We start from the raw sequence: 27,530 nt of genomic DNA on the forward strand, positions 1-27,530 counted from the left end.
ACTCAAGACAGCTGGATAATGACAACTGACAATAGAAAACTGCTCAGCAACAGACTATTTTCATGTTAAAACCCGACCTTATTGTCAAAAGCTAATTTAAACAGCTATCTGTACATGTATAACTGTACAAGAAATCATTCTATCTCATAAGAACATGTTCTCAATATGAATGTTAACCCAAGCCTTTGCATTTAACTAGACAAAAGTAAATAACCCAAACACATTTGGATACCACGGTTTAAACCAAAGTCTTTTATAAAAATAAGCAAATCCGGGCTGGTGAGATGGCTCAGTGGATAAGAGCACCTGACTGCTCTTCTGAAGGTCCTGGGTTCAAATCCCAGCAAACCGCATGGTGGCTCACAGCCATCTATAACGAGATCTGACTCCCTCTTCTGGAGTGTCTGAAGTCAGCTACAGTGTACTTACATATAATAAATAAATAAATCTTAAGAAAGAAATAAGCAAATCCCTTAGGATATTCCTCAGGGTAAGTTAACATCACTGCAAGACTGGCTTTATAGTATAAGGTAGGAATGATGCTTTAATAGTTCCACGTTACTTGAGTACCTTCTGCAGAAGACATGGGTTCTGTTCCTAGCATCCACATGAGAACTCCCAACAATCTATAGCTCCAACGGCAAGAGATACAACTCCCACTTCTATGCTCTATGGGCACACATATGGCACACAGACATACATGCAAGCAAACCCTCATACACATGAAATAAATGATGGTTTAAAATTCTTTTCCATCTCAGAGTTCGCTTACCTTTAGATCTGGCTTTCGGATGGCTCTGTTTATGATGTATCCCTCGTCTGTAATGAGAGGGTGGTCAGGCGTGAGACCAGGCGTGCTGCTCAGTGCTGACAGGGAGATCCATATTACTTTTTTCCAAGAATAAATTTTGAATTCATCCTGGGGAATAGACATCAAAACACCCAGGAAGTTAAGAGAAGATCATCAGGCTAAAATTCATCCTGAAAACCATCATTTCGTATAATGTTGCAAGTTATGAAGCTAATGAACATTCTAGACAGAAATATATATCATTGAAAGGTGGCATAGGATGTCTTTGAATCTTAAGAGACAGAGATTTGTGGTCATTTATTAAGAACTGTGGACAGAAACGTGAGACACTAGCACCAAAACCTAAGCCAGAGAGCAAGAGGCACATTCTCAGACAAGCGCAAGCTTTCTCCAGAACCTTCCAGTCCAGCTGGCAACCTCACAGGGAAGAAAACAAACCCCATGTATGTCAAGGAACTCTGGGCCCCTCTGAGTGTGAGGAAATCTAATGAATAGAATCTCCCCCCATGTTTCATGGCTTAACTCAAAATCCACCTTTCCCTGAACAATCTCATTGACACTCTCCCTCTTGAAGAAAACAAAATGACTTTCTAAAGCACCACAGTGACTCTGGAAGATTCTCCAGTCTCCTTTTTCTTCCAGGTCACTTTGAAGTTAGGAACAAGGCTTACTGACAATAAGCTGGCCCTTGATGTTCTGTCCTCATTGAGAGCCACTCAATGAGAATGCAATGTGAATCTGAAGAACACTGTATGCATCATGTGTGCACAGAAGCGACTGACCATATTAGGATATTGAGCAAGGTGGGATTGAAGAACAGCCCTTGTAACATGACTCCAGTTGAAATCATTTCCCTTTGCACTTGACTGGTGAGTTCCTCCTAGAACGAAACTAGGAGTACATGCTCGGTGAGCAGATACCAACCACATTGCTTCCTTGGAGACCGGTGAGATCCAAACAGCAACTGCTATCTGAAGAATCAATACACACCCACTTGAATGGCTGATGAAGCTCGGGGCTAAGAATGAAGATGATGGGCGTTTAACCCAGATGCTTATGAGTGCGGATGCAGGTCAGGTCTGATGAAGTTTATCCTCAACACAAACACACACACACACCACACACAGACATACACACACACCACACAGAGACATACACACACACACCACACACACACACACCCCCCACACACACACACCACATACACACACACACCACACACAGACATACACACACCACACACACACACACACACACACCCCACACACACACACACACACCACACACACACACACACACCACACACACACACACACCACACACACACACACACACACACACCACACACACACACACCACACACACACACATACCACATACACACACACACACACACACACCACACACACACCACACACACACACACACACCACACACACACACACACATACACACATGCTTCCCTTAAAGATAACCAGTGTTAATTAAATTATGTAAAATGTAGCAAGGAGAAAGTGCAGTAGTTGTAGCTGGGTCTGGTCTGTTGGTTGTCCTTAAGAGAAAAACTCCCTGAGTCTTCATTCTTGCTATTTCCTGGGTTAAGAACACAGTTCCTCTCTTTTCTCCTCAGTAATTGCATAGCTAGATCATAACTGTCCTTTAAGGCCCAGCTCAAAGGCTCACATGCTGATAACCATCCTAGTTTCTCTGAATGAGCCTTCCTCTAAATCATCAGAGGACTCAAGGTCCCTGCCATCCTGGGCCCTTTGACATCCACCTTACTGTGTCTCTTTGCATGTCGGTGGAGATGCTGTCAAATGTATGCCTGTGGTCCAAACAGGCAGAACTCAGAGTCTTAGAAGGAGAACGAGACAGACAAGATATAGGGGTTGAGAGTAGTGTGAGATTGGGAAAGAGAAAGGCAGGAACAGGGAAGAAGAGAGAGGAAAGAGAAACAACCTTACTACAACTTTAAAAGTCAATGAATTAATCTTTAAATAAACGAATTAATTAAAAACAAGTGAAGATGCTGGAGCCACAGCTCAGTGGTTAAGAGCCCTGGGTGCTCTTCTAGAGAACATGAGTTCAATCACCAGCACACACATGGAATCTCACACCCTCTGCAACTCCAGTTCCAGGATCCAACAACTTCTGGCTTCCATGGGCACCATCTATACATGCATTCACAGGCATGCAGGCACACAAAACACCCACTAAAAACATTTAAACCCATTAAAACATTCATTAGAAACAAAACCCAAAATAGTGGTGGTGGGGGAGAACAAAACAGTGAAACTGGATATTATTCCATGCAAGGGGAGAGATGATAAAATCAAACATACATTGCACATAGTAATATTCAATGGCTGAACACGGCTGAATTGCTAATCATCTGAGCTAACAGGTGTGTTCTGGACGTTATGTGATAGATTGAGCTAATAAGCATACTGTAGTGTTATATTTAGGTCTCTAGAAGTCATTCTGACATAGTTCAGTATTGCGCAATCTGGTCTTCGAATTCATCAGGTGTAGAGAGAATATCTTGTGTACTGTATGGATGCATCTCTTGTCAATTAAAAATCCCATGGCCTATAGCTTAGGCAGGAAATTGGAGGTGGAACATCTGGGAGGTGGTGAGATTTTTCTGGGATAGACCCTGGTGAGGGAAGATTCACTCTGGAAAAATATGAGGAGCCAGAAGCATGGTACATGAGCACAGGTAAGCAGTCACATGACAGAATGTAGGTTAAAAGAATTATGTTATTTTCGTTATGATTTAGTCAGAGTAGAGCCTAGCTACATGGCCATGGTATTTATAAATATATTTTGAGACTGAGTCTGATTTTTAAGAGCATGAAGCTGGGAGGAAGAACCAGATCTAACTTGTACAGTCAGGCTTTACCGGAAGAAGCACTATGGACACAAAGCACAGACCCAAGTAACCCAAGGTACCCCTCATCGCTCATCAAAGAGGCTTCTCTTTGCAATAGACAGAGACCATTACAGAAAGCCACAATGGTTCAAAATGCAGACAGCAACTGTCTGTGGAGTGCGGAACCCTAACAGATACATCTACAACACCACTCTAACACGTGAGGTTCGAGGAACACTGTGGAAGGGGTGGGAGGTGGGGCAGAAAGATTGTAAAAACCGGAGGAACATGACATGTCCTACCAGATTATATCTTCTATGTAGAACAAGGAAGCTGCACCCGTGAAATCTCAGCAGTACACACGCCTAACCACAAGCTGAACAATGACGCCACCATTTGCCATGCCAGCGTGGATGATAGAAACGGCACGGTGCCCCACTTCTGGATGGAGAGCTACTGACAATTCATGACTTCTGTTAGGGGGAGGCTTAGTCTTTCTGGATGAGCCCCTAACTGGTTATCTAATACCAAGTGGTTGACTCTAATACATATACATACCAGCAACACTAAATAGACTCAGCCGGGTTGCATTTCATATTTATATATTGTGTATATGTATATATACATATAATAATTATTATTACAGAAAAAGAATATTAAAGAGGGGGTAGGAAGTAGATCCAAAAGGAGTTAAAGGTAAGTGATAGGAGACAAATATGATCAAAATACATAAAATTTTCAAAAAAAATAGAAATATAACATTAATAGAACTGTGTTTCTAATAATGGTTGTTAAAACACTTAGCATTTATTATATTCAGGCATATTGTGATGCATGTATAGAATTTTATTTAATGCTTAGAACCCTGGGAAGTAGGTATTTTGTCTGCCCATTTTATGGATAAAGGAGTAAAGGAACAGTTGGTTTAGAACCAGGATTTGACCCCTCTCTATTTCTCTTCTCTAGCACGCCCTCTCAGCCTCTGGTGATCTGAGCTTATTTAAATACACAACTTGACACAATGTTGTATCCTGTTTAACTGGTATTGCCAAAGAACACAGTTTCTGCTTTCAAAAAAAATGGTCTGGAGAGAGACCAGCAGGTAGAAGCACTCAGTTCCTTTGCAGAAAAGCCAGGTTCAGTTCCCAACACCCACACGGTGCCTCCTAGCTTCCTGTCACTACAGCTCTCTGTAAAGTGATTAGACCAAACTAATTCTCTAAAACAGTGTAACTCAACCTGTGGGATGCCCAAGACCATCAGAAAACACACATGTTTACATGAGAATTCATAACAGTACCAAAATTACAGTTATGAAGTGTCTACAAAAGTAATTTTATGGTTGGGGGGGACACCACAACATGAGGAACTGTAGTGAAGGGTGGCAACACTGGGAAGGTTGAGAGCCACAGCTATAGAAGGTCTGAACTTTCTATACGTCTGTATTGTCAAACAGGTTTACATCATTTCTACAAGAGAATTAACCAGATCAGTCCCTGAATCTAAAAGAACAGATTCGCAAACCACGGCAGAGCTACTTATGTTTGACCTGGGCAAACAAATAGAGAAGTGGTATTCCTTTAGCTCCTGTAACCTTGTCCTGTTGAACCGGAAAATACCAGTTTAACATTGATAGCTGACTTCGAAGAAGACTCCGCTGCTGATCATACTCCATTCTTTCCTTAAAGCCACTTCACCTCTTGGAGTTTAAATCAGTATAACGGTCCTCAAGTTTAGACCAGTCCTGCCTTGTGGCCGGACCCCACACAAAGAATGGACTTCTGAGCTTGCCTTGGGAACAAAAAGGACCCATCCCAAAGGTGCAAATAGGCAATAGAAAATGAGGGCTTTTCTCTTAGAAGTGAGTGCGTGCAGTGCTAAATTCCACGCAGACCTCCATGTTGCTGAGCTGAGAGAGCTGGCATTAGCTGGAATATTGGCTTTAATTACAAAGTATGTACAAAGTCCTGTGTGTTAGAGAAATCACAGACTAGGCAGTGTCTCAGTTCTGCTAGGACTTATTGAGCAAAAAGGAGAGACATAAAGCCAAGAACTTAGATGATGAAGGTCTGCATGAAAGAAGAAAAAGTGGATACATGAGGGAGGAGGGGCGATGGGAGAAAGGACGAGGAAGAGGAGGATGAGAGAAGGAAACCCCAGACTAGCTCAGTCTGTCTTTGGAGTTTTGACTGGGAGTTTTGATGTTTGTTGTTTTCTGAGCAGACAGTGAAGAGTGAGTAAATTGGCTAATCACCCGTAGTCTCTGGAGCTGGAGGTAGTGAGAGTTAACCCCTGTCCCTTGAATGCCTGCTGCCATTAGTCACCTCCCTCTCTCTTCATATGCACTTCATGCACACACACACACACACACACACAGGTCTACACTACATGAGGAGGGAGGAACTCACCTCCCTTTCACTTCCCTGGGGAGGCAGTGGAGAAGGGTTAAGTATCTTCATGTTATGGAATAAATCTCTCTCACACACACACACACCAAGTTCACATGTTAAAACCCTAATTTCCAATATATTTGGAGATAGGGTCTTGAGGAGGTGATTAATGTTGACGAAGGTCACAGTTGGCACACTACTCCAGTAGGAATGATGTCATATGTGTTAAGGAAAAGAAACCAGAGGTGTAAGAAAACAGGAAAGGCTAGGTGACAAGGTGAGCCTACAAGCCAGAAAGAAAGGCCTCACCAGAAACCAGCCCAGCTATACATGCCTCCCATGCTAATTACAATGTTGATGGCCCTGTGTTCCATAAAGACCTCAAAGCTGTTTGTCAACACTTAGCCATTTCTCAGAGGCCAGCTCTAGTTCAGGCTTGGTGTCTTATGCAATGGTGATGTGATCTCCAGACAGAGAACATGCACCCAAGAGACCCATAATGCTGTACCCTCCTTCTTCTCACATTAGAATTTCGCTCACAGTCTTGAATCAAAATTGCTAGTGGAAACCATAATTATTTATTAGCAATTCAATGTCGCTTACTTAATTTGCTCAAACACATACTGAGCACATGCTGTGGCCATGTTCCACAGGCAGTAGAAGGGATGGAAAGTAAGCCTTGACCACTGGCCTCATGAAGCTTATAACCCAGCAAAAAGAAAGACATCTTCAGCACATGGCTTCATCAGAGAGATGCGTGAATAACCTAGGGCTCAGGGAGCAGAAGACTCGGGCTCACATTCTTTACCCACGTGGGTTCATCTGCCTTCACCGCTCTCTATGTGCCTGTTGCCATGAACCAGAATCACTTTTTGACTAACATTTTTGGACCTCTGGAAGGCCCTAAGAGGTATTGACTTGGCTAAATCTCTATTATGTAATCCTATGTGACCATTCATCTTTCTTAATAAATCTGCTCAGTAGTTTCATACTCATGTGGGTAATCTGAAGAACGCCACGTACCATGCCTTTGTCAATGTAGCCACCCCCCTCCCCCCACCACCAGACACCTGCCCATGAGCCAGGCCTGCGGTCAGCATCAACTGGTGCAGAGGAGGGAGGGAGAAAAAGACGAGGGACCTGTAAGCAGAAACACTGTTACTAACAGACACCCCTGCTGGACCTGTAGCCTTCAGGGTGGCATCAGCAAGGCTGCTTTGCAGCGTTTCTGAGACTATAGCCAAAGCCCCAGCTTTGTTCCCTTTCACCAGCACATCAAAATGAAGTGCCTTGATGTAGACCTCATATCCAAATCTCACAAAACTCTCCTCTGCAGATCAGAGGGCTTTGTCCATATGTGACATACAATGACGGCAAAGGGGAAATCATGGTCTGTAATTATAACAACGATATGGAAATCGCCAGGAGCATTTAATACACAGCACCGATGAATGTAAATCATGCTATTTGCATAGAAATGAAGCAACACTACAGAAACGGGTTAAAATTCACAAATGGATGACTGATGAATCAAATGCATTTTAAAATTTATGAAATAAGATTGTAATTACACTCATCTCTTGGAAAGAAAGATAAAAATCTCATGCTTCGCATTGCTTAATAAGAAAAGGAACTGAAAATAAGCTGAATACTAAGGATTTCCAGCAAGCACATCACAGCTTTTTTTATGTAGAGAAATGACTAGTTAATCAGTATCTGTGATAATAAACTGCAATCTTACTGGCTTGAGATTGATGATAAATACCAAACGTTGATATTTTAATAAGATAAAGAACAGATATACAATGCACTTTTGGGTGGGAGTCACTCTCTCCTCCTAATGGGAACTTGCTAGAACCTGACTATTGCAAAGTAATTCAAACAAAATATTTTACGTTGTCATTTTAATGCAATAACCTGGCAGCAGACTTTTAAACTATTGATGCCGAAAGCATATTTTTCTCTAAGTCTCAGATAGTTAGAACGTTGGAAATAATTGAGTTCTTGTCTAATTACATAAAGACCAATTTAGTAGCTCATTTATTTGGAGAGTCTCTGGCATAACGAATCCATTTAAGATGACACATAAGAGCAGGTAATTAAAAATTAAAGTTGAAATCAAGATGGAAAAGGCAAGATTGGAGGGAGTTAAGACTTCTCTGATTAGTTCTGGAGGAGCGGTGGGAGGAACTTGACAGAGTCCCTGAATCAAAGAACAGCATTCTATGATGGGTACAGCTTCCAGAGCTACCAGGGAAGTGTTGACTCTTTCCAATGAATGTCCATTTGCAAATACAACTACAGAAAAATGAGAAGAGACCACCTAGCTGTGGAGAGAAAGGTCTCTGGACTCGTAGAGCACTGCCTCCTGCACAGGCAAACTAAGCCCAGCAAGACGAAGAAAAATGCATCATCTAGATGAGCAGATATGCCTTGAGGGTAGTAAGATCTCTTGCATAGAAAGCTTTTGGAGGTTCGGGAACAAGACATACACAGACACATGCGTACTCACATACACACACACACATATACCCATGTGTGTACACAAAGACACATACACCACAATACATGCACACATGACACATACAAACACACAGTTACATACATCATACACACAGGCACACAAACATACAGAGAGATACACACACATACACACGTATACATATGTACACACACACGAACACAACACACACACATACACACACACACACACAAACACACACCACTGGTCTTCTATTATCTAGTTCACAGTTTGTAAATGGTTTTTATTTACATAACCAATCACCTCACATCAGCTCAAGAAAGATTAAATACTTGACTAGTCACCAGTCCCGTTCTACAGATGGAGTAATCAACCTCCTGAAAACCCGCTAACAGACTTAAGGGGCTAGCACCAGAAGTCTGGCTTTTGACAGCCAGTCCAACAATCTGCCATCTGCCTATGCCGTGGTACCTTTCTTCATTTCTATTCGTTAGTGGTCTTCCTCCTCTTTGTTTCCTTTCCACCTGCTTTCCCTGCTCCATCTCCTTCATTTTCCTGCTTCCCTTTTCCATTTCCTTGCCCATTCTCTCTGATTTCTTTGTGTGCCCTAAGTCTTCCAGCAGCATGGGGCACAGTGGCACAGGCAGGCCAGCCAAGGATCCTTAGAGCTGAAGTCTCTGAAAGGCAGAGGGCTCCTCTGCTTCTGAGCTTCTGCTTCTACTGCAGCAATGTTGCCCTCTGGGAAATAGTTTAATGTAGGTTCGAGTTAAAAGCTTTCATGCTACAGGACCAGAGTATTATAGGTTGTATGTGTGTGTGTGTCTCTGTGTGTGTGTGTGTGTCTGTGTGTGTGTTTATTTGTAGCTCTCTGCTACTTCACTATGAGCATAGTTCTTGTTTGTTTGTTTAATTTGTTTACTTTACACCCCTATCATAGCTTCCCCTCCCTCCTGTCTTCCCAATCCCTCCCTTTTACCTCACCTCCCTAACTCCATCCTCTTTTTCACCTCAGAAAAGGCTCAGAAAAAGGGAGGCCTTCTGTGAATATCAGCTCCCCTTGGAACACCTCATTGCAGTAGGACGGGGTGCATTTTCTACTGAGGCTAGGCAAGGCAGATCAGTTAGGGGAAAGGAGTCAAAAGGTGGCAACAGAGAACAATCTGTGCCCCTGCTGTTAGGAGACCCACATGAGGACCAAGCTGCACAGCTGTTACCTATATGCTGAGGGCCAAGGTCCATCCCATGCATGCTCTCTGGTTGGGCAGTTCAGTCTCTGTGGCCCCATATGAGGCAAGGTTAGTTGATTCTGTAGGTTTTCTTGTGGTGTCCTTGATCTCTCTGGCTCCTTCAATCCTTGGTCACCCCATAGGGTCTTAATTCACATGGGAAAATGTCCTACTAAAAGGATCCTGAGCTGGGCATGCAACACAGTGATGTAATACTGGCTGACCACATTCAAGGCTCTGGGTTTATCCTCACCAACATTAAAAGGAACCCCAAATAGTATTCATTCATAAGTGTTTGTGTCTCCGTTCAGCCCAGAAAACACACCTGCCTCAGTAAAACACTAAAGCCGTGTGTGGAAGTCCACTTGGCTAAATCTGTTCTGTTTTGTTTGCCCTCTCCGTCCTACATAAACACCTATGGCTAAGTCACAGATCGAGTATCTTGGACTCTCTTCCTCTCCCAAAGACCAAGTGAACTGATAAATGGAAGTTCCAACTATTTATAGCAATTCTTTTCCTCACTGTTTGACCCTTTGCCAAAGATCACCAGAGACCTAATTAAAGACACCAATTCTTTGGACCCCCAACCCAAATCCAAAAGATTGCCAACTCTGAGGACTTGAGGATTGGGACTTGCAATCTGCTTCTGAAATCCTTCTAGTCATTCTGATGCCCCTTGAGATCGGAGCCCCAGTGAAGTGAATGCAGTAGAGCAGAAGCAACCCTGGATGCAGGTCTAGGATGCAGGGAACTTTGTCCTGGCCTCCCTTTTGAGATGCGGTAAATTGTATCATGTCCTCAGAGCTTCACTTCCTCACCTGTCAAATGCCTGATGATAGATGCCTGGCACTTTTCTCTCCAGAACATTCTACATGTCTTCATGATAAAAGCCTCCAGGTACACCTCTGGGTTTATCCTCACCACCACTAAAAGGAACCCCAAACAGAATTCTCTCATAAATGCTGTGTCTTCATTCGGGGGCCCAGAAAACACACCTGCCTTGCACGGGTCATTCTTTCTGCATAACGTTCTCTGGATTTCTTCAAGTACAGTTTATTCTTCAGGGATATCCAATGAAATACGGTTGAATTCGTGAGGTGACTCCTAAGCTCCCACTCATATGGTGGTCCACATATAAGTGATTTGTGAAGGAACCAGGATACAGTTAAAGGACGGGGTTAGGCTGGTTCCCTGATCCAAGCTAGCAAAGAGAAACCTGACTAGACTTCTGGGTTAATGAAACCTTAGCTCAAGCTGTGTTAGATAGCAGGTTTAGTGTAGTGCATTTGAGAGTTTTGTTTTCTCTTTTGTTTCATTTGGAGGCGGTGAGCTGTTTCTTTCTGATTGACCAGCTGGAAAATGTGCTGCTATTCTGCTCTCTGGCTGCATAGATAAAATGCTTATCTAGAAAGATTGGTACTTATAAAAACGTATTGTACTCCCAAAGGAGCACTGATTCTCAACCTGTGGGTCGAGACCCTTCTGGGGACTTGAACAACCCTTCCACAGGGAATCACATATCAGATATCCTGCATATCAGAGATTTACATTATGATTTATAACCGTAGCAAAATTACAATTATAAAGTAGCAACAAAAAATAATTTTATTAGTTGGGGAGGTCACCACAACACAAGGAACTGTATTAAAGGGTTGCAGACTTAAGAAGGCTGAGCACCACTACACTAGAGGTTGATTTCTCAAAATTGGTTGTTGCCACAGGTCATTTGTGACAATGCTTTATTAGAATAATATGGTAAATTAGTCAGGAGAGAATCCTCCAAGAGATTCCCTAAAAAGGAAGGCCAGGTCAGCCTGTCAGTCACCCTCTACAGATGCAGGAACTCAGTGTAACAGATAAACAAGCAAGGAAGCCCCTCCCCTTGGGGACCTGGCATTCCTATGGGGGTAATGTCTGTGGCCTCAGTGTCAGGAGTGTCACAAGGAAGTGACATGAAGATATACAGAAAGAGCCCCACCTGATGCCACAGCCTTGAAATAGCAGAGAGTGGCAATGACCTCACAGACAAAATGGCTGCATTATATGCCCAAGGATTTCTGCAGAACAGGACACAAGCATATCAAAAACTATGGCTCTCTCCAATCAGTAGAGGAAGACAGCAGCTTCCTTAGTGGGCTGCTCCTTGTCTCTCAAACTCCCTTGTCCCTCTCCCAGAGCCATTTCTGTGGAAGCCATAGACATGTATATACCAGGCTTGAGGTCAAGGGTCATTAGGGATTTGGAAATTGTAGCTTGTCGCCTGACTCACTACTCTACACTACCCATTATTTCAACAACCAACACATTTACATTCGCTTTAACATTTGCAAAAGTAGCAATTTTAAAAGACTACCCTATGAAATAACCCTTCTTAAGAAATTCTATGATAGACAAATTCCTAGGTTTTAAGCAGGTGCACCACCTATGGGAGAACCTACCCAACTTGGGGCCATATTCTCCCAACCACCTTACAACACAACATCCGAGAAAAGAGACACCATCTCCAAAAACAGATGTATGCTTACTGTTGTCTTCAGCAACACAACATCCGCTTCTTGCAGGGAACATGGGACACAGTTTGCCCATACACGCCAAGCTGGTCTCCAATAAAATACCAATGGGAGCATTCCAAGAGAGAGGATGGATCCAATGAGACAAAGAGCCTTCCGACAGCCTTGAGTCTGATAGCCAAATATTTCCTGAAAGAGAAGAGAACAAAACAAAGTATTCCAAGTGTTGGTCAGCAAAGATAATTGAATACTACTTAAAGGGATGAAATGGAGGCAGGGAGTAATCTGGTGAGGGAAGACAGGTCGGGGGAGGGATGGTAGAAAAAATGAAGCTGGATTCCTGACAAAGAGTTTCAGACATGATTCCTGACCTATGAGAATGAACCTTTTAGCCAAGAAAAGCAGTGTCTACCGTCAGAACACCCACCTACCCTGGGCCAAGCACTATCTCAGGTGCTCAAATACATGGTCTTATTTAAGTCTCCCGGTCATCCCTAGTCCTATATTATTCTGGAAATGAGGTAATATCCTCCTTATTGAACAGATGATGCAAAGGGGCTCAAGGCAGCTGATGCACTAACTTGTCCCAAGCCACACTGCTGGAATATTGGTGGCTAAGCCTTGGGCAAACCCAATTCTATCAGCTACCACATATTGACTTTGACTCCAAATATTAGCAGGAATGACCACAGCCATGTGACAGAAATACTAGTTGATGACAGTGGCTACATGATACCAGTGACTCAAGGGTCAGCAGGCTCAAGAGCAATTGGAGCAGGAAGCAGGCCTTGAATTTAGAGTAGTATCTAGTGAAGGAATTTGACTACAAGGGGATTAATAGCCAACTTGCTTTAGGGAGCTGGAGGCCTAGCTGTCTCTCTTCCAATGCCCTTGTTCAATAACAAAAGAATTTTCTACCCAAAAGGAAATGCCATGGTGACCATTGGTTGTTACACAGCTGCTATGTGCCTTGAGGGATAATTACTAGAGTCTGAAAAATGCTCATTAGAGGAGGAGCCTCATCTCTGATCTACCTGTGATTATCTAGACAAACTTCCTTCTGAGAGCTATCTGGGACAAAATAGAAAAGCACTTCTGATGTTCCTGGTCTGAGTCCCATACTATGATATGCCACAAACTCAGAGGGAGACCTCATGCTGGTGCTAAAGGCTAAAACTGAGACAGGGAAGGTGCTGGGCATTCTGGGTAAAAGTACAACTGAATTGAGTCACTGTGGTTTCAGAAATCAGTGTTCCTGACTAATAGACACGTGCACATCCATAAGCTGTTTGTCACCCTCAAAATGGGACGGTGATAGCACAGACTTTCTGTAGAGTGGAAATATCTGAATATGTGTAAGTCTACCTCAGAATCTCTCTTTCGTCTCTTCCTTTTCCACCTCCTCTTCCTCCTTTTCCTCCTCCTCATACTCCTCTTCCTTTTCTTTCTTTTTCTCTTCCTCCTCTTTATCCTCTTCCTATTACACTACTGATGCTGCCGCGGGTGCTGCTGCTGCTGCTGCTGCTGCTGCTGCTATCACTTCTCCTGCTGACATTACTGTGACTTGGCCCCATTGCCCGAACACAGACATGATCCAAGGTCCTGTTTTACTGGCCGTTAGATCTAAGAAGTCCTAGTATCAACCCTTGTGCTTTTGCTAGACCGTCTTAAGGTAACAACCACACTGAACATCAAGCTTGATATCAGCAAATTCTCTGTCTCATGGGATGAAGGCTACATCTACAGAAAAGGATCTATGACTCTTGGGTGAGGGGTACTCCAGTATGTAATTCTAGCAATTCCTCCCTACCACAATTGTGCAGTCATAGGGAGCTGAAAGGCAGCTTGCTGAGTTATCTAACTTGGTAGGACTTTTCTGAAATGCTCTGAACTTACTTTGCAGTATAGATATCTCCCCCGACTGGAAGCCCTTTGGTCAAGCTACTGTCCAACTCTGCTCCACATTCAATCTGCAGCCATACTCTGTTAACCTCACTCGAATGGGTGAGCCTGCCCCAAATCCTTCCCATGTCCTCTTCTGGTGTTCCACATAGTAGAATCCACAGCCTTACATAAACCAGCTTCTACGTCCTGTCATTCTATCACTTCCTAAAGGTAGTATGTAAATGTTTCCTTCTATGGACAGTCAAGCCCCGTGGGATCTGCATGAGTTACTCTGCGCTGATGTGCAGACTTCACTGTTAGCATTTGAAAGTGTCCTCGTGTTCATCATCAAGAAAGAGTAAGCAGCAATTGTCACCTTCCTTCTCTAGTTAAGAAAGCTGAAGGTCTCCAGAAGTTAGGGAACTACATTATCATATTTAAAAAGGTTTTACCAGCAACTGGTAAGTTATTGAGATAACAATACTAGCAGCTAACAGATCTAGGTGTTGTAGACTCCTTCTCTGCACATTTCACAAATACCCTACTTTGTTGGAAAAAAAAAACCTAACCATATTTCCTAAGGCACAAAGCTGATACATAACTTAAAACTAGCTTTGCAACACACAGCTCCTAATTGATCTCTTCTTCCTCTATCCTTAATTTCAGTTTAATCTATTTTAAAAGGTTTGTTGGGTGTCATCGAAAGAGCAGATATATGCTGCACCATGAGAGAGTGAAACAATGTCTATGACCTATGGAAGCTCACTAGATTGGAGGAAGAAAGAAACCAACCTGTAAGGTTAAGCAGAGAGCAATGGAAAGCTCAATAGAAGGTGGACAAATTCCTCATCATCTAAACACAGTCCTGGGTGTTACTGTTAGTGCTGTTACCCATCCTAGAAGAACAGGAGTGGACGGTGTCCCTGGCAAGCTATCCCTCTTAGGCCACCCCTTAGTTCCAAAGCTGGTGAACACTGCCACTTCCCTTAGTGGCTCGAGATCCATGAAACAGTCTTAAATTTTCTTAGAAAGGGTCCAAAAAATGTGCACAAGGCATGTTCAATTGTTCCGTATTGAGGTAAGTTAATTGCACTGACTTGAATGAATTGCATGACTGGAACTATTAACAGATACATGGTTAAGTTGCAAAAGTTAGTATGAGGTCAACACTACTGCCTTGTAATGATTTGCATAAAGTATCTTCTGTGTCTGGGAATATGCTTGAAGCAATTGTTCTGTCTCTCTTGTTCTCCCACCTACTGTCACCGCCCACAAAAAAAAAAAAAAAAATTCACAGGATAAACAAATAAATAGCATTAGAAAAATGTCCAAAGAATATTATGCAGTAATCAACTCATAGCAGGCTATATGCATTACAGAGCAGTACAGTATGGCTCTCTATATCTTCCACCCACAGATTCTTCTCCCCATAAACATAGAGACATATACACAGGCTCCACAGGCACATTCCAAGGCTCGGTTCTAGAAGGTTCATGAGGCCTACTCAAGCTGATCTTTCAGAGTTCACTCTCAGAAATGTACCTGTGAACATGTCACAGTCAAGGACTTGGATAATGCAGAATTGTCATAACTTAAGCGTGTTGTTACTTCCTATGACGGTTGTAGTCTACCATGTCCAGACAGATTTCCTGAGCTTGGCACAAATAGAGGGTTCCATTTTCTTAGCAGGGCTTCTTTCTTCTCCACTTGATCTGGGAGCACAACTCACACTCTACCTGAGGCATGTCACATAATTCCTGATGAAATAACAGGTTCAATTTCCTGGAATTCCTCCATATGCAAATGAGGTATCCCTAGCCTCAGCCAATGAAAATGCACCCTAAGAAGAACCCCTGTCCACTCTCCAAGGTTTATATATGGCCATGGTTCGCCACAAGTATGTGTAGAAGCCCACACCAAATAAAGGTTTGTGAACGAACTAAGATCATCTCAGAGAGCTGTTTCAGTAAGATCTTTGGAGAAGCCCCTCCTGAATTGCACAGCAGCATCTAGACACCCTGAGATGGAGGAAGCAGAGGACTCAAGAACGGGATGCTGAACCACAAGTCGTCCCAATCTGTATAGCACATGGCATCGTGAAGGTGCAAGTGAGAGTACCATCTAGAACAGGAGAGTGACTATCTCCAAAGAATCCTGATATCATCATGTAAGGTCCCCACGAGTCTGCAGGGTAGCACTCGGCCTTTGAGTCCCAGGACCTCCCAGAAGAATGAGCCTTCATAGGGAGGAGACCCAAGATCAGCAAATCTCAGGAGCTGAGCACATCAAAAGAGAGAGATGGGTGCTGCCGTCATGGCTACCAGGCAAGCCCGTGTGTTAACTCCAACGACCTGCTGCTCCCAGACGAGCCATTTCCACAGTTGGAATTTTTCTGTGTGGCACTTAAAATGGGCTCTAGAACCTTCTTAGACCATCCCTCAGCCTGATCATTATGTACTTCCCAATCATACTACGGTCAATCTTACTAGCCTAGACAACTTTGCATCTCCCTGCAGACTTCATTAAACATTTGAAAGTTTAAAAAGATCAAATTTTTAAGAGTTTACCTCCCTGAAGATAATCTCTCTTTCCCCCTTATTTCCAAGTGTTGGGTGTGAAAAGAATGTTTCACTGGAATTTGCATGTGTTATGGCAGATTTGTTAAGTGGGGGGTGAGGGGAGGGGGTGACTTGCTTTCCTGCTTGCCTCTACTCTAGGACCTAGGAAAATCCTGTCCTAGTAGTTTCTAATTTGCCACTCTTAGGCAGAAGGAGAATTCCATAGGCCTCTCAGCTAATTTGAAATTCAGATTCAAGTGAGAAATTCCCAGCCTGAACAACCTAACCCAGAAATCTAGAGAGGGAGAAAGTAAAAAAGGTTTGAGGTTTGTTTGTTCATTTGTTTGACTTGGCAAATAAGGGTTTTTTTTTTAAATTTTATTTTGCCGGTTATTTCCCCAGTTATTTTCACATAAAAATTGTTATTCATACATCTTCTTTTGAAATACACCTAAAATTGTGAAACTGCTATCCCCGGATTCTTACCCTGTAAAACTCAGCTGGAGATCACAAAAAGACATGCACAGAATAACTCAAACTATTTAATGAGTTGGGATGTTGTGTTGCAATCTGCCCACACCATGGGATTTCAAGAATATGAACTTTTAGTAAAAAACAATAGAAAAAACAGGTGCAAAGGATTACAGCAGCGCCATAACATTTTTTTATGAATTTTAAAACAAATTCAATTTAAAGGGAGATAATGAACACATAGACAAGACAATGACTCCTCTGTAGGAGAGGAAATACAGTCCTTAAAGTGAACAGCAGTCAAGCCCGGTGGCATAGATCTGTAATCCCAGTACTCAGGGAGCTGAGGCAGATGGATCATAAATTCAAGGCCAGCCTCAGTGACAGAACACCGTAGAAAGAATATCTTATGTCTGTATGGATGTGACACCTGTCAATAATAAATATGATGGCCTGTGGCTTAGGCAGAAAAGAGGAGGCAGCACATCCAGCAGGCAGAAAGGATTCTGGGATAGAGCCAGGTATGAGAGATTCACCAGGGAAGATGTGACAAGACAGACCCGTGGTACCTGAGCACAGGTAACCAGCCTCGTGTCAGAATGCGGATTAGAATAAATAGGTGATTTTAAGTTATGATCTAGCCAGAGAAGAGGCTAGCTATATGGCCAAGGTATTTGTAAATATATTTGGAATCTGAGTCTTATTTCTGGTAGCACGGGGTTGGGAGGCAGAACCACTTCAAACTTCTACAGAACACTGTACATGGTGGTGGGTTCATCATAAGCTAATGTAGCATATGAACAAACGATGTGAATGTATCGTGAATTCAAGATCATAGACGGTCTAGTTATAAACCCCTGAGTTCTTAGGAGGAAAGGTCCAAAATGAAGCAGCCAAAATGAGACCATAGGTCCCTCAACGGAACAAATGCTCCTCCCACTTCCTTATGCTCCTCCCACTTCCTTATGCTCAGCCTTGCTTTCTTTTCCCCAAGCCAAGGCCACCCGTCAGACAGGTCCTGTTTTCCTTCTCATTGATGAAGGAGCCTTCTCTTCTTCGCTCTCCCTGAAAGCCAGTGAATGATTGCCATTCAGAGTGATGATGTTTTCCAGAGGGCGTGATCACTCTTAGCTTGGTAATGTTGCGTCTGGAATACAGGGTCCAAAAGCCAGGAACCGTGTCTGGCATCCACACTGCGGAGGACACTCACTTTTATCCCCATAGTGGGAAACAGCGCCAACGTCCTTGCTGCAGACACTTAAGCTTTTCTCACCTAACCTGAGAAGATCCTTAGGTCCTAGTGCCTACGATGGCATTCTCAGTACCTGAAAACTGGAATAGTTTCAGTTTAGAATCTATGGAGGGAAAGGATACATACGCAATGCTAACTGACCACTGCTACGATTTTAATATAGTTTTTAATCTCCTAAGGGTTTGTATGCCCAGAGCTTGGTTTCTAAATGGTATTATTGGACAGGTGCAAGCCTTGTCTATAGTCACATCACCCTGGGCTATCCAGTCTTGTTTGATTTCATTCCTTAGCAAGGTTAGACCTGGTTAGCATTTTACTGAGAGATAGAAGCCTTCGCTTCTGTGCATACCCCTAACATCTGCCATTGGCCTCCTGAGTCTGAATTGCCAACCTCCAAAACTAGGAGACAAATAAGCCTGGGTTTTTTTTTTTTGGGCGGGGGGGGGAGTAGTTTGGTTTGGTTTGGTATGGTACGGTTCTGTTTCATTTGGTTTGATTTGGTTGTGAGTTGGTTGGTTGGTTGGTTGGTTGGTTGGTTGGTTGGTTGGTTAGTTAGTTGGTTTGTTTAGTTGGTTGGTTATCAATAGCCTGCCTCAGGTATTGCAATACACTGACAAGGAGCAAATGATACAACCAGCATTCTCAGTAGTAGTTATAATACAGATCAGGAAACTGGGGTGCTGAGAAAGGAAGGAAAATCCCCGCACGATTCCTCTTCCTGCCTGAATGTCTCACTTTATCCTAGCTGGTCCTTGTCTGGCTTGCCCCACCCCACCCACCCACCACGACTGTTTCCAGTTCCTTGAAATCCATGCTCTCTTTAGCCTCAGCATCTCCAGTAAGACTCAGAGTTTCATGTAACCTACTTTCACTTCCTGGTTTGGGATGTGGCTTGTCCCTCTTGCTCAGCCCTGGAATGCCACCTATCTAGTCACAGCTCCCCTTCACAGGATCACTGAATGAAACAGAAGAGCAGCACTTCTGTCTAGCACCAGATCCAAGGAAACCATCGTGAAAACATTTCCATGCTGTAATCCCTGGGACAAAGTTTAACTTCAGTTCAATTAAAATTGACTACTACGTCTAGGGCCATGGGTAAGATATGTCTGCCAAAGATAAATATATCACCTTCAAAGGTCTAGCAGGAGAGAGGATGGATTTTAAAATAGCTCTAACTCAGGACAAAAAAGAAATAAGTGCCATATGGAACACACAAAAGGCAAAATTAGTTTCAGATGATAAAGAGATCCTACCGAGATGATAATTACCAAGCGCCTTGCAAGAGAATGGCCGCTTGAAATTGACTTGGAAAGAATTGGTAGAATTTCAATGATTGAAAAGGAGAATAAGAGAAAGGAGATTCGAGTAGAGAGACTAGCCTCCAAAAAGGGAGCCGAGGACAGACACCTGGAGTACTTGTAAGGACAAAATGACAGTTTGTTGTATGACAGGAATGTCGAGCAAAATTTTAAAATGCAATGCTAGAGCTGGGCACGATAGCACACACCTGCAATCCCAGCACTTAGATGCAAGGTAGGAGGGTCATGAGTTCAAAGACACCCTGAGCTCCATAGTGAGGTCAAAGCCTTGCTGTATACTAAGACCCTGTATCAAAAAGGGGGGATGGGGGAAGAAGGGAGAAAGGGGAGGGAGGGAAGTGAAAACAGAGAAGGGGGTAGAGAAAAGGAGAGGAGAAGAAAGGAGAGAAGAAAGAGGAGAGGAGACGAGAGGAGAGGAGGAGGAACAAAGGAAAAGAAGAGGAGAGGAAGAGAGGAGAGGAGGAGAGGAGAGGAGAGGAGAAGAGAGGAGAGGAGAGGAGAGGAGAGGAGAGGAGAGGAGAGGAGAGGAGAGGAGAGGAGAGGAGAGGAGAGGAGAGGAGAGGAGAGGAGAGGAGAGGAGAGGAGAGGAGAGGAGAGGAGAGGAGAGGAGAGGAGAGGAGAGGAGAGGAGAGGAGAGGAGAGGAGAGAGGAGAGGTCCCAAATAGAGCAATGTGCTCATAACTTTAGGTTAGGAGGGGTTTGGGATTCTAAGATGTAGATATTATTTCATCTAATGGCTACCCGAAGGAAAATTTTCTTACAAACTAAACCTCATCCTTTCTGGTCCACAGACATGGATAGACCTCTTGCGGTTGCTCTAATTTAGCATTTTCAGGCCATCGGAGGCAGAGGCCACAGCCTATGGTCACCATATCAGGCATCTCTCTGACTATGGAAGCTGACAAAACAGGTGGATGTGCTTGGAGCTTCGGTTTCTTTTAACTACTCCATTCCCTGATCTCAGCCCCGGATGCTGTCGCCCAGGACTCTGGAAACTCTTCTTTGTCACTCCAGTTAGCTGTCAGGAAAGCAACCCATCTGACCCACTGACAACAGACAAGGCGCTAACACTGTGCATCCACTCCTGTGGATGACTGTCCACCTAAACTCGGGCTAAACTTGCAGACACACAGATCCTGTGAATAATAACTTTTCATTATGCTCCCAAAACTCTAAATATATACTTTTCCAAATATATATTATTCTCACAACCCTAGACAGAAAGCCTCATCAGCCATGGGTCAGAATAAGAAAGACCAGGTTCAAGGAGACCAAGGGATGACCCTAGAGTCACCCAGCTAGTAGGGACCAGAGCCAAATCCTTCCTAATTAAAATTCTTTCTATCTAACAAGCCCGCCTCTCATAAAGATCAAGCCCTCTGATAGTCTTATTAGCAGGTGTCATGCAGACTTGCTGACTGTTCACAACTGAGCTAATGGATATGTTGCCTGGACAAGTTCTAGGTTCCCCTTAAACAGGTTTTCACAAGCTTCAAACAAATTGAGGGGTGTGAAGAAATCAGCAAGAGACACTCCACCCAGCAGCCACTCAAACCAACAGTGGTTTCTGCAGACAGCAGTCTAATCTCCTGGTCTGGCAATGTGGGCAAAAGGTATTTTCTAGGCTCACCTGCAATGCTGAAATTGAAACGTCTTTTCCTAGGCATGTCCTGAGAAAAAGAAATATTCCCAGTTCCTGACATAAAGCAACCAAAGCTCTAAGAATTTCCCAAATGATAGCAGTGTATGCTCTCATTCTGCCTGGGCTCCTCTAGCTCACACTTCAGTTTATGCTGAGATATAAACACAGGCTTCGGGAAATGCTAGGGTTACTTGGAGTGAGCTTCAGTGGGGGAGTTGGTGGCCAGATGGATGGAATTTTCCGTTCCACCTTCAGGCTCAGGGGATGGAGTGATGGCTAGAGACTGGGTTCAAAGTCAACCTTGTCTATGAAGTGCAACCCATAAGTTCCCAAACGATAATATCAAAGAGCTTCAGTCACATGGCTGACAATCACATGATGGTCTCAGCCAAGAGGATCTCAGTCTCAACTCAATGGGGACACGAGCAACCGAGGAGGGGCCCTTTGAGATCACACATACTTTTTCATCTGGCTGATCATTTTTATTCTTTATAATAACCCAAAATATCAATAAATAAAGTCAAACATTTTCCAAAGTCCTGTGAACCATCCTAGCACATTATCAAACATAAATGTTTAGGGCATATGGGAACCAGATGACATCATATCCAAGACAGACCCAAGTGTGGGGAATCTGGGGCTTTTGAGGTGGGGACATTCTTATTCAACTGAGCCTATAAGTCCATGGAATCTGAAACTCACATTGGATAGTTAAAGTCAGAATGAGATTGAATTACAGGAGAATTATTTGAGTTCCTGAGAATAAGTCTATGAAAAGAGATAAATAGACATATTTGATGCCAGAAGTATGAAAAATAAAATGATGATGACAATAACGATAACGATGATAATACAATCTCAAACTTGAGTCGTAAGAGAAGAAGAGCACAGGCAGGTCAGTATTTGAAGTTGCCACCTGTCTAGGCAGACTGCTCACCACACAGTATGCTGACCCACAGGGAGAAGCAGAGAGCAGAAAAAAGGCAGCACAATTAAAGGTGACGCTTCTGATGTATGACTTGTTAGTTTATCATCTGGAAGGGCCTCCCCAGCTAAAGTAAATCAGAATAATCATCCCTGTATCAAAAACAAAGCAACCTACCATATAAATGAAGTGGGATCGAGGATGTATGAGTGTAATTCAGACAGTCTGTCATTGTGAGGAAAGGGGACACAGGGTTGACTAACCAGTTCTCAAGGACACCTTGGTAAGTTGGTCCCCCACAGCACTCAGCTCTCGGCTTCGCTCTCCACAGTCTGAAACAGTTACAAAGCCAGTCCCTATCACATCGTTCTTTATCTCTCTGGGAAGTCTTATCTCCATCTGATACTTTTATAGCAAGCCCCTTTGTCTATCTGTGTCTGTGTCTGTATTGTCTGTGTGTCTGTGTGTGTGAGTCTGCTTTTATGTGTATGTCTGTCAGTGTGTTTGTGTGTATATGTGTCTTGTGTGAATATGTGTCTTTGTGTGTCTCTGTGTATGTATGTCTGTGTGTGTGTTTGTGCATCTTTGTATATGTCTTTGTGTGTGTGTGCAAGTATATGTGTCTATGTGTGTCTATGTGTGTGTGTGTTTGTGTGTGTGTATTCCTCTGCTTATGTCTGTGTGTGTCTATATGTGTGTGTATGTATATGTATATATGTTTGTTTGTGTGTGTGTGTGTGTGTGTGTGTGTGGTGTTACTATAATACAGATTTTTAAAGCTAACAAGAGCTTCCATCTGTCATGTTGATTGCTGAATCCCTGGCACAGAGCAAACCACAGCAGGTCTAGATAAAGTTTTGCATGAATAAAAGGCTTGGTCTACATTGTAAGACTTTCTATCTAAGCAAGTAGGTGGTACTATTACTAGACTGGACAAAGGTCAGAAAGGATAATCCTATGCTGTGATCTGGTGCCTCTTTAACAGACATCCAAAGCAACCCAGCTATAGGGAGGAGAGCTGAGAGCCTGCAAGCATTCTTCAAACGGACACAGAGGAAAAGAAACCATTGGAGGAGAAATGATCATACCCAACGTCACTCCAGTACTCCTTAACCTCTGGCAAAATGATGTCAATGACGAGCTTTTGCCCCCAGTATGACTGTGTCTTCCCCGGAGCCATCATCAGTCACTTGACCCAGGAGGATAGTGATGAAAACCTTCTTATGAGCTCCCCAGTGGAGAAGAGATGGAGATGGCACAGCCACGCCCTGCTTTCTCCACATCTTTCCTGGCAAGTCCACCTGCAGCAGAGCCATGGTAACTTTCTGAGGAAGCCTGTTTCATTTTCAGGCTGCCCTCCTGCGAGCATGGAAGATGTACTGGCAGAATTTGCCCTGATTGATAACTTTGTGTATGGTCTTTTTTCTATCTTATCAAATTGCTACTGCAGTTTGCTTGTCCATGCATTTCACCATTCCAACAGGTCAATGGGTATTCACCTAATATCAAAGCCACCTTCTGACATCAGCATTGGGCTCGAAACTGCTTTTTCTAAACAGTATTGGCATTGTTCTTTTTTTTTTTTTTCGGTTTTTCAAGACAGGATTTCTCTATGTAGCCCTGGCTCTCCTAGAACTCACTCTGTAGATCTCAGAAATCTACCTGCCTCTGCCTCTCAAGTGCTGGGATTAAAGTACCAACATGATGGTCAGTGGGTATCTATAATTATCTATTAAACTCAATGTATTTCCTGCACTTTTATATGGATATACACATTGTAATATTAATAGCTACATAATGGTTAGCATTTAATGCCCCATATTCCCAGTAAGGACACTCTCTTATGGTTCTTGTATTTCTAATGGTTCCTTCATTCCAATTCTTTCCTTGTTCACAGAGCTGCCTCACAAAAGAGCAGGTCTTCCATAGAAGTTCGCATGCTAAAAGATACACCCTGCTGATTCCAGATGTTCTACAAAGACAGCAGAAACATGACCTCATCTCTGCTGCTTCTACTTTTGTTTTTGTCTACTTGTTTATTTGTTTAGGAATAATTGCATTTATTCCCATAGGAGAACAGGAAAAAGTAATCTAAGTTTTCATTTTTTAATTTTTGTTCTGTCATTTTGGGTCCTAGTAGAAACTTAGATACAATTTTGTGTTAATTAAAGTTTGAATCTGGAGCTGGTGTGATGGCTCAGAGGGAAAAGGCACTTGGTGCATGCAGGCTCCAGGCAAACTGAGTTCAATTCCCAGACCCATGCAAAAGTAGGAGAGAAAATCAAAACCACAAATTGTCCTCCAACTTTCCAACTCTCCATATATGCAACATCTCTCTCTCTCTCTCTCTCTCTCTCTCTCTCTGTCTCTCTCTCTCTGTCTCTCTCTCTCTGTCTGTCTCTCTCAATGTCTCTCTTTCTCTCACACACACACATACACACACACATATACATATATAAACACACACACGGATGCATATATCAAACACACACATACAAATACACTTATATGGACACACATATCAAACACACACATATACATACACACACACATATCAAGCACACACACAAATATACACACACATAAACACACACATATATGGATATACATATCAAACACATATATGGATGCACAAATCAAACACACACATACACAGACTAATACGGCTTTTGAAGTTTGACTCTAAAGCACACAGATTAAGAGTTTCCTTAGAATGGTATTTTAGAATTGTTTTCATATGGTGGCCCCCAGAAAAGCATGATAATATTGTCATTCTGTAGATTAAGTAGAGACCAAACTGTTTGATGATAGACAACCACCTCATCCCTCCTGTAAGAATCTCAGGGCTTGGCCCACCTAAGTGGAGCAGTAAAAGGTCATGGAAGAGCCCGGTGTTGCTTGAAGATGCGACCATATATTTCTCCCAAGAGGGACAGGAACTCCTTAATGTGACCCAGATCCTGTATGTCGAGGTGGTGACAGAGAACTCCGCACTCAGTGGGAGATGAGGAAACGCCTTGTAAACAAGTATCAAAGAAGTCCTGTATGCAGAGAACCTGACAAGATAACCCAGACACCACAGACCTCCAGTACCAGGGATCCCCCTACAAGAAAAAAACCTGTGCAGGATCAACGAGCATCAATCATCTTTCCTCCCAGCTCACCCATGGACACCATCAGGGAGCCCACAGTCCACAGAAGCCCATCATATGCAATGGCTCTGGGACCAACTCCCAGGGGGTTTTCCCTGCCTCAGTCACCTGCCAACTCGATCTGATTGGAGACATTTCATTTGCAGAACTGGCAAGAAGGCCCCCAAGAAGAACGCAACCCCAGTTAGTTATGAAAAACCCCTCCATGCAGTAACACTCACCTGTGCAATTAGTGTGTGAAAGCCTTCAGTTATCTCTATACACTGAAGAAGCACCTGAAGATGCACCCAGGAATAAAACCCTTTCAGGCACAGTGCATGAGGGTTAAAATCCACAACTAAGCCTCTTGTTTGCACTAGAGAACACCCTTAAGAGACAGCAAGTGTAGAATGGCCCTCAGCACTCTGTCTACCCTCGTGTGGCTCAGGAATATTGGAGAAAGGCTCTATGGGCACAAGGAGTGTAGGAAGTGCTTTAAAGACAGCAGCAGCATCCTTCATCAAAAAGGATGCACTGGAGAGAGGCCTTCTGAGTGCAAGCAGTGTGGGAAAACCTGTGTGAGCCACTCTGGCCTTTATCAGCCTTGAAAGCCCATAGTAGCAAGCGGCCCTATTAGTGCAGCATGTGTAGTGTGGGGAACACGTCACTACCAGGTCCTGTGGCACGCAGTACCAGCGGTTTGACATGGAAGAGAAGTCCCACAAGTGCATAGAATGTAGGAAAGCCTTCATGGTTCTACCCTCATTTGACACAGAAGCATCCATACTGGGGAAAGGCCTCCGTGGCCAGGCCACTGGAGAAAAGCTATAAACCTCTCACGGCCTTTGGAGAGTGCTGACAGAAGGGAGCCAAACTTTGTGCATTCCAACGAGCACTCAGAAAACTGGTCGTGTATGCCACATGTGTGGGAAGCTCTCGTGGGCCACAGTGCTTTCGATTGGCAGGGTTGTCACTGCCAGTTTCTGTCACACTAGCCACCCTACCCTTCCTACTTGGTCCAGTGTGTGCTTCAGCCAGTAAGTAGTACAGTGTGTTCAGAAAAACTGATCTCATGTCCTCCTCTCACTCCAAATAGAAGAGAATCAGGAATAGCGCTTCTCCTAATAGGCCTCATGTCTACCGTGTTGCCAGTTACTAAGTTACTGTTTACCCTCCTCCCCCCTCCCCCTCCCCGTCCCCCTCCCCCTCTCCCTCTGTAGATCTTAGGGGACTGCTTACCCTTTTCATAAACAGTGTTTGTCATACTTGGGAAGACATTTGTCTTATTTAGGAGTGCCTTGTAATAGAGGCCGTATTGTTTAAGGCACCTTTCAAAACAACAACAACAAAGAACCCCAGTGCCCCCCCACCCCCACCCCCACCCCCACCCCCACCCCCGTGGCAGGGAGAGGGGGAGCTTGCCTTCTACATTTCTGGCAACACTGTGGCTTCCCTTTCTCGCCTTTTGTAGAATCAGGTCAAACTAGACAGAACTGTTGTTGTGACTGCTCTGCTATCCTGGGGCGGTTTGCCCACTTCTGTGCTTTCAGCCTTGTCTTGGCGATTGCTTTTCATTTTTCCAGTCCCTGTACCTTCTCTCAGGAAAAATAAAAACATAGTGGAGCAATCTATAAAAGTACTCCTCAGAAGCGAGAAAAGCAGCACACTCTTGCAGCCAGGAAGCTGAGGCAGGAGCATCATGAATTCTGAGCCAACCTAGACTTTATATTGAGATCCTATCTTCTTTTTTAAAAAAAGAAGGTGGGTGTAGAAGAGCAGCCAGTTAGCTCAGGACAGAAAGAGACTTGCCACCAAGCCTTGACAGCCTGAGTTTACTCTCCAGGACTCATGCAGCAGAAGGAGACAACTTCTTTTGATGTTCACACATGTGTCATGCATGTCACACATGGGTGCATGCACGTATACACACACATAGAATAAATCAGTTTAATTTGATTTTTTAAAATGTACCCTGCAAAAGCAACTTTCTTCATGGTCCTTCCTGAAGAAGAGTAAATCAGAAGTCAGAGCTAAGCATGTTGCCTGCACCCTCCTTT

The 27,530-nt window shown here is 43.5% G+C and overlaps 1 protein-coding gene across 1 annotated transcript in view; it reads right to left on the bottom strand.

The window, feature by feature from the left end:
- Atp13a4 (ATPase 13A4) overlaps nt 1-27,530 on the bottom strand; it is a 136,924-nt gene that overhangs the window by 70,383 nt on the left and 39,011 nt on the right. Inside the window, exons 3-4 of the mRNA XM_085832191.1 lie at nt 12,307-12,480; nt 773-919 (exon numbers count right to left, since the gene is read on the bottom strand). Of these exons, the coding sequence (XP_085688317.1) occupies nt 773-919; nt 12,307-12,480 (321 nt within the window). The remainder of the gene's footprint in view (nt 1-772; nt 920-12,306; nt 12,481-27,530) is intronic.

The sequence above is a fragment of the Mus caroli genome, unplaced genomic scaffold (genome assembly GCF_978045245.1).
Source record: "Mus caroli unplaced genomic scaffold, Mus_caroli_1 scaffold_17, whole genome shotgun sequence".
Classification (NCBI taxonomy): domain Eukaryota; kingdom Metazoa; phylum Chordata; class Mammalia; order Rodentia; family Muridae; genus Mus; species Mus caroli.